The sequence below is a fragment of the Morus notabilis genome, unplaced genomic scaffold, assembly GCF_000414095.1.
Source record: "Morus notabilis unplaced genomic scaffold, ASM41409v2 Scaffold409, whole genome shotgun sequence".
In the NCBI taxonomy this organism is placed as follows: Eukaryota; Viridiplantae; Streptophyta; class Magnoliopsida; order Rosales; family Moraceae; genus Morus; species Morus notabilis.
This window is the reverse complement of record NW_010357248.1, coordinates 357,863-365,716: the sequence shown is the minus strand read 5'-3', so window position 1 is coordinate 365,716 and position 7,854 is coordinate 357,863. Positions and strand designations below refer to the sequence as shown.

The 7,854-nt window shown below is 34.8% G+C and overlaps 2 protein-coding genes across 3 annotated transcripts in view; both read right to left on the bottom strand.

Annotated features, from left to right (window-relative positions):
• Positions 1–1,594: 1,594 nt before the first annotated feature.
• LOC112092188 lies at positions 1,595–5,339 on the bottom strand. Of its 2 annotated transcripts, none has more exons than XM_024167644.1 (8): positions 5,038–5,339; positions 3,943–4,173; positions 3,715–3,852; positions 3,448–3,526; positions 2,861–2,929; positions 2,407–2,482; positions 1,896–1,952; positions 1,595–1,800 (listed from the first exon to the last, which is right to left on the bottom strand). In XM_024167644.1, exons 2-8 carry the CDS (start codon positions 4,105–4,107, stop codon positions 1,710–1,712), a joined length of 675 nt encoding a protein of 224 aa, XP_024023412.1. In that variant the 5' UTR covers positions 4,108–4,173; positions 5,038–5,339; the 3' UTR covers positions 1,595–1,709. The 2 variants fall into 2 exon arrangements, with proteins under 2 accessions (XP_024023412.1, XP_024023408.1); XM_024167640.1 differs by having other exon boundaries at positions 3,943–4,164.
• Positions 5,340–7,085: 1,746 nt separating this feature from the next.
• LOC112092215 overlaps positions 7,086–7,854 on the bottom strand; it is a 3,439-nt gene continuing 2,670 nt past the window's right edge. Inside the window, exons 3-4 of the mRNA XM_024167737.1 lie at positions 7,692–7,794; positions 7,086–7,594 (exon numbers count right to left, since the gene is read on the bottom strand). Of these exons, the coding sequence (XP_024023505.1) occupies positions 7,086–7,594; positions 7,692–7,794 (612 nt within the window). The remainder of the gene's footprint in view (positions 7,595–7,691; positions 7,795–7,854) is intronic.

Here is a 7,854-nt window from a genome sequence, read left to right as displayed (position 1 = left end):
ATATAGTATTCGATGCTCAGAATCTGGTTTCTTACTTGCCTACACTCTGAACGACCCCCTTTTCATATTTGTGCTTCGTACTATGGAGATACGGGAAGTCTTGGAATGATGTTTGTCACTCGCGTTCTGTAAAAACCTCTGCTATTGAATTCTTCAAGGGCGCACTTGCAGTGATTACTTTTCCTGTTAATAACGTGTTTATTTATAAAATCAATCAATAATAGTAAGCCAAACACTCTAAGAAATAAGAAAAGGAATGTTAATATTTGCGCCCCTAGTCGTCTAATGAGAATGAATGTCAAAATTCACTATATTCTTAATATTCTTATACTATAAGCTAATTGTTATTTTATTGTGTAAAATAATATTTGTAATTATATTAATAAAATATATATTTTTTAAGTTTTCTGTAAAAAGAATTAGATTATTTGTAATTACACAATCTAATAATCAAATAAATATTAGAAAGAGAATGAATGATTTTTATTCTTATACATTATATTCTTTTATCAAATACCATTTAATAATCAAGTAAATATTAGAAAGAGAATGAATGAATATTCTTATACATTACATTCTTTTACGAATTTGGTAAAAGACGCATCCTGAGTTGGAAGAGCAAGATGATTTTTTTTTTTTTTTTTTTTTTCCATTTCCCATGAAGGTAGAATTTTAATGTCAAAGCAACTTCGTTTGTTAGAAAATTAGATGTGCTTGCTATTAAGCATGACAAACCTGAAACTAGTATATACAGCCCCGTTCATTTCGCCGATTCGAGTTTAGAATTCGAGTTTTGCTACAGTAAAAAACTCTCAGAAACAATCACATCTAACTTTTTTACTACAGTAAAAAGCTCTCACATAAAATCACATCTCAACTCGAATTACAAACTCGAATCAGCGAAGTGAACGGGCCCACACAGTATACTACAGATAAAACGTATTTTTGCCTGCTAATCTGTACAGAGTGGATTTCATCATCACACACACATGTATGTATTAATATTCTACTGAGAAGGATTTCATTACTCATTAGTATATTTCTGTGATGAAGAATCATCAAGAAAACCCAACCGCTGGACAAAATTCATAAGAAAAGGTTCAAGATAATTCTTGCATTTTACTTTGAAGCATTAAATGATAGAATTGGTTTTATGAACTTTTTCATCGCATAAAAGGTAAATTTTGACCTCGTTCATTTCACCGATTTGAGTTTTCAATTTCAGTTTCACTACAGTTAAAAACTCTCATAAAAAGTTATATCTAACTTTTTTATTACAGTTAAAACCTCACATAAAATCATATTTTAACTCGAATTGACGAACCGAACGAGACCTTTGTCACTCGTCTAGTAATAGTACTCATAATCCTTACTCAAATATTACGCTCTATAATGTGTTGAAAACTCAAAAGGAAAAGTAAAACAAAAATAAGCTACAAGAAAAACGATTTCACCCAAAGAAAAAGATCTGAGATAATTACAAGTATGGGGAAAAAAAAATACACGAAGTGTGGGTGATTAAAAACATTATTGCTCTGAAAGGAAAGCATAAATGCAAAAGAGATGACATGGACATTGCGGCAAAGAAGATTGAAACCACCAAGACTCCTCAAAGAAAGAGCACGTTCCATTTGGTACACTGCGAACCCAAGACTTACCGTCAAGGATTGCTCTCTTCACAGCAATGCCATATGTTGGAAAAGATACTTCTAAAATCTTTTTGCGACAGGATTGATGCGTTTGGAAGTTGAAGCTACATCCTTGCCAGAAAATGTATCTGGCTTCATCATGGGAGGGGCACTGTATAACAACACATAGGACAAGAATAAGACCTCAGTCGAGAGTATAATTTGCATATACATGTATAAAAATTAACAAAAGATGAGTGTTTGTACCGATGGTTTTTCCTCAGAGCATTTTTCTTCATAGCTGCAAGATTTTTCACCTCATTGCTGATCAAAAGCAAAAGGTGAAAGAAAGTCTAGTCAGTACCCATAAAGCACGTTCAATGTAAGAAACTTGCTAAAGAAGGGAGGAAAAAAAAGGAAGAAGGAAAAATACGAATAACTAATAGAGAGGTTTAAGTATCTTAATGCTTGAAGAGAGACTTCTCCAAATAAAAATACAAGGAGCCTGGTAATAAACTGTTCTCACAAAAAAGAAATGTACAACACTGATCAGTTGAATTTTACTCTTTCTAACTGAAGCAGAAATTACAAATAAACATGAAAACTAACAAAGAAACATAACTTTTTTTTTGGGGCCAACAACAACTTTGCAAACTGTAAAAGGGATTAAACGAATTTGCTTTGACCATCACAAAGGTCATCAAGAAGAAATTTTACCAATATCCATGCGAGTGCACACATATTATATACATGCATCATTTTAAAAAACTAAGATTACCTCTTAAGATAATCTATTTTTGCTTTCTTCATTATGTTGCTCTTCACGTTGGACACATTATAGCTAGGTCCACTCCCTATAAAAAGAACGTCATATGAAACGTAACTAACATGTACCTTAGTAAATGTAGATTTGACAATCCTCTTCAACATTTGAGACTAACAAGTTGAATGGGATGTGATGAATAGAGCTCACATCATTAAACTCAAGGGCGGAGCCAGAAAAATAATTGAGAAGGGGTGGACATATAAAAACAGATTTTAAGGGGGGGCGGGGGACATGTAATTTCAGATTTATAGAGGGGACAAACTACAAATTTGAGCAAAATATACATACAAAATTAAAAGAAAAATTCAGGTGGGGTGGCCGCCTACCCTCACAGCCATGTGTAGCTCTGCCCCTTAACTTGAATGGGCCTATGACAGAATCAACTGGAAGGAAACAGGAAACTTACCTCCAAAAAAGCTTCTTTTGCTTGAAGGAGGAACCTTTGTGCAAAGACGAACTTGTCGACTTTGTTTTACTGAAATAAGAATTTTAACCACAAAGGAATTAGTACGGTAGTTCATATTGTGCTAAACTCCTGCTTCAGAGTCCATAAAATGATAATGGACTTGTTGAGATATTGATATCGTATTTCACTTCAATGGAAACATTTTTCTGCTATTAGACAAGGTTAAAATGGTCCAAACATTATATTGGAATTGAGTCTCTTTTTGTAGAATGTTAGTTTCTGTAAAAAGAATCAGACAGGCTTAGGACTTATGATAAGGGTCAAAACCAAATAACCAATTAAAGCAAACCAAACTAATCAAGTCTTGGCAAACAACCATCATCTAACGTATGAAATATATGTTAAAGTGCAAAATGGTCAAGAAAAGAAATTAATAAGAGTAATCTAAATTATTTTAACTTAAAAAAAAACTAGGAGTTACCAATATATTATATGAAACATAAATGAGTAATCAAAAAGAAAAATGGAAATATTGATCAGAAAACCTGGCATTGAATTTATAACTTATTTGAGAACATAGAACATACAAGCATCTGCTTCCTTATATCGTTGTGCAATGCGGTCAAAAGCTTCATTTTGAGCCGCATCCACTTCCTTCTTTTTTGCCTGCAATAATCATCCCATTATGTGAAATTCAAGAAATTGATTTCATATATTGCAAACAATATGTGTTTACGAATGAACAGACGTGTTTGTAGCATTAGAAATGCCATGTACATGAATCATTAAGAACCATAGTGTGTTAAAGCCAACATAAAAATGATTTTCAAATGAACAATATGAAGAAAACAAACCTCATACAACTTTATCCATTTATGCCTGACATTTCTCTTCTCCATCCTCTCAACAACGAGCTTAGCATTCGCAACACCAAACTCCTTTTCGTAGATCTTTTTCCACAACTTGTCAGTTACCGGACTCAAGTCTCTTCCCTGCGAGAGTCATTTTTCACAGACTTCAACAAAATCATAAGCAGAACAATTTCATTCTTAAAGACAGCGTAGTTGCTGGCTATTTCTTACTTCTGAGAACTTTTCGACATGCATCAATTGGTCAACTGTACAATGGGGTAAAATCCGATCGAGGAGATACAAATCTGTTTCTCCAACATCCCCAAGGTACCTTAAATTATCAATTGCGGTAAAAACACACAGATCAACCAAAGATGGAATTTTCCTTTTCATCATGTTATTGCTAGTAATCCTCGGCAGTGTTCCTCGATCACTTCTCTTCTGCGTACGCCCCTGCGAAGTCTATACATTAGGAAACACAATTACTGAAATAAAATAATTACAACAACATCAATTATAAGAAAAAATGATAATTATAATATTTGCACATCAACTAACTAAAAGTTGCTAAGCTGAACTTAATTAAGAACAAGGCTATCTATTATGGAGTACAAACAAAAACAATTAAGGCTTGGAACTACCAAAAAAAAATCATGACTTTCAAGAATTAGCAAAACAGAAGCCTTTTTCAGCCAATAAAAAGATAAAAAAAAAAAAAAAAACTAAAAAAAAAAAAAAAAAAAAAAAAAAAAACTAAAAAAAAAAAAAAAGAAACACAAAAAAGGGCCTGTTCTCTTATGCCTCCATTATTTATTTATTTATTTATCTTTTTTCGAAAGACCTTCTAGAATTATTTTTCCTTGAAAACCATTTTGGTCAGGAAGTGAAAGAAAAAAAAATAGTTTAACAAAATTCTCACAAAAAATAAGCAATTATCAACTTATCAAGTCTTTGTTCACTCGTTCACATGACTTAGCCGAAGATTCAATCCCACTCTGTTTCCTCCCTAGGACAAGCTCATACATCATAATTCAATACATTCTGATGAAAAAAAAAATGAAAAGAAAAAAGAAAATTTATATAACTAGGATTCATTGAGGCAATCCAATAACTATATTCAATGAAATCGAAATAACAAAAGACAATTCGTATTGCTATACAATAAAAAAGAAAAAAGGCAAAGAAGGCAGATCGGAGACATGGAAATCAGATAACAATTGAGCTAAAACAGGCACAAATTAGTACCCAAAAAAAAAGAAGGAAAAAAAAGAAAATAGAGAGAGAGAGAGAGTAAAAGAAGAATAGGGATGAGGAAAGGAGATTGACCGAGTGATCGGAGACGGAGAAGAGAGCTTCAGGAAGTTTGGAGAAGAAGGAAGAAGATTCTGTTGGTTGGGAGTCTGCCCTTTTGTTAACGTGCGCCGGGCTGTGTTTCACGGATGACGAGGCGTGATCTCAGGTTTTCAGTTTACTTTCAGAACGTGTTTCTGTGTTTAGGCTTCGGCTTCGGTTCCCCAAAATGAGGGTCTCTGCTATCGTGCGCCGTATTGGTTGGCCAATGGCGGGTGTCGTTTTTTATTTTCTTTACTTTCTTTTTTCTTTTCTTCTTATTTCGTTTCACCGGACGACAATGTAGAGATGCAATAATAGGCCGGGACCTGTGCAGCCCGTGCCCATTCTGATACGAATAAGTTCATAAATATTGATAGGTTGGCCTGAGTCAACATATATCGGTTCATGAGTCGGCCTGACACTATCTATAAAAAATCAAGGGTTAGGTCGGGCTAGGTTGACCCGTCTAAGTCCATGATAGGCCGGCTCTGCCCGGCCCGTTTAGACCCATAATGGGGCAGTCCAGCCCGGCCCATCTAGGCTCATAATATCTTCATTTTTTTTTCTTTTTTTTAGTAATCTTGTAAACATCTTATGTATAACTATCCTGATTGTTTTTTTTCTTTACCAATGTTTTGTCCTACTTGGTTTTCCTTAGAAATGTTTTTATTTAATGAGGCAATCGTAAATAAAATATTCATTTTCATATTTTTATTGACTATTCAAACTTTTATATTTATTAACTTGTTTAAAAATTTAAAAATAAAAATAAAAAAATTGAAATTGCATGCTTAGATGGGCTTACTCATCTAAACGGCCAAGATGGGCTTTGAATGAGCCAACCCATTCAAGGCCCATGGCACGGCTCATCCTGGCCCACGGCACGGCCGAGCTTGACCCACGTAAAATTGGCCCGTGGTATAGGCTGAGCCGAGGTAATTCTTATACGGGCCGGCCCGGTCCAGCCCACAAAATTCGTAGACTGTGCCGGCTCAGTGTTACAATTATTCTGACGTAAGTGGTAAGCGACGAATTTCACTCGTCTAGAAGACATCTCACAATCGTGATTATTGGACCATTAACAATTATTTTGAATTTATATCACTATCTATTCCTTTTCATTGTTAAAAAGATAAACGCACTCAATGTCTTGCTCCATCTCCCACCATCACCATTTTTCACCCCTCCTACATCCTACCACCCGGATGATGATACCGAATGATCCACTCGAGGTCATTAATTTGTCTTAAATTACCACTACATGCTTCTAGACTTGTCTTAAATTACTAATTTCATCATCCTTACTTGTTCACTCTTCTTATTTTTTGCTCTCGCTTGTTATACCTGCTTCTTAGTAAAATCCAATTACTCATAAATTCGGATATTCATAAACCATGCATTTTAACATCAGGTTTCCACATTTATTACCTCTCCCAAATTCCAAAAATAAAAAAAAATGACTGTCCATTTACGTTAAATAAATAACCACAATCTCACAAATTGTATGTCTTACTTCATTTATTCACTTATTCTAAATTCAGGATGCGTATGTACAGTAAATATACATTGTCATTTTTATTCGGCTTCCGCGTTTCTAAGGGTGCGTTCGTTTGGGCTATTAAACTTGAGTTAGCCCAATTCAATCTGAGTTTTGAGCCTAGTTGACTGTTCGGTAACCTAAACTCAAAGTCCACACTCGAGTTAGTATCCGGAGTTATGAACATCAGCTACCCCCTCATATTTCAGGGTGCGTTCTTTTTAATAGTTTGAAATTCAAGATTAGAGTTAAAAAAGTGAGTTTAATTGGAATTGAGTTTCAAATTTGAGTTGTGTGTTCACTTAGTTAGTTTGTGAATGTTAAACTTGAGTTTTGTGTTCACCTTTGAAAAAAACATAACTCCAATTTTAGCAAGTTTTGACATGGATTTTTTTAAAGAGAGAAACCATAAACACATACATTCATATATAATAATAAAAACGTCCATAAGTTTAGCATTACAAACTCATATTAATCGTTGAAATTACGAAACAAATATATGTAACTACCGATTGCGATATGCTTCTAATGCCCCCCACATGCTAGCAGCCATCTCATCCCTCAAAATATTCATTTCCCTACGATTTGCGGAGTTGTGATTTTGTTCCATTGCCCGATCAGGATTGTGATTCTGATTAACATCTTGATCCGCATTCTCCGGATCAATATCAACAACTGGTACTCCGTCTCGTGTGTACTGGTTTAGTAGCTCGTCGTTATGGTTGTACATATGTATGAAATTGTGAAGCACGGCACAAGCAACAGGAATTTGTATCTGTTTCTCTATTGGGTAATTATTTATGCACTTTAGTATGCGGAACCGTGCTTTCCAAACACCGAAAGTGCGCTCAATAGAATTTCTTAGGGACGAATGCGTATAATTAAACAACTCACGCTGAGTTCGAGGACGGCCACGTCTTGCCCTATACTCTTGAAGGTGATATGTGCTCCCCCGGTACGGCGCCAAGAAACAATTGGTATTCGCGTAGGCAGAGTCTACAAGGTAGTATTTCCCTATATTAACCATTACAAATCAATAATTAAGTTCTGACAACCAACCGACAATACTTATTCTATATTGAATGTATAGCAAGGATTGTTGTTCGCATACCTGGCGGTGGATTTGGGAAATTTTTATCTCTTGTACTTGTTGCATCCGCAAGAACGCGCGCATCATGGGCAGAGCCCTCCCATCCAGCTAAGATGTAAGTAAACTTCAAGTCAAATGAACATACCCCTAACACATTTTGGGAGTAAAAACCCTTCCTATTCCG

What these genes read in the sequence shown, in the direction of transcription:
- LOC112092188 (XM_024167644.1), bottom strand. Translation starts at nt 4,107, where the DNA reads ATGATGAAAAGGAAAATTCCATCTTTGGTTGATCTGTGTGTTTTTACC. An exon ending in AATGGATAAAGTTGTATGAG is followed by an intron (nt 3,527 to 3,714) that starts GTTTGTTTTCTT and finishes TGATTATTGCAG; the next exon opens with GCAAAAAAGAAGGAAGTGGA. An exon ending in ATATAAGGAAGCAGATGCTT is followed by an intron (nt 2,930 to 3,447) that starts GTATGTTCTATG and finishes TTCTTATTTCAG; the next exon opens with TAAAACAAAGTCGACAAGTT.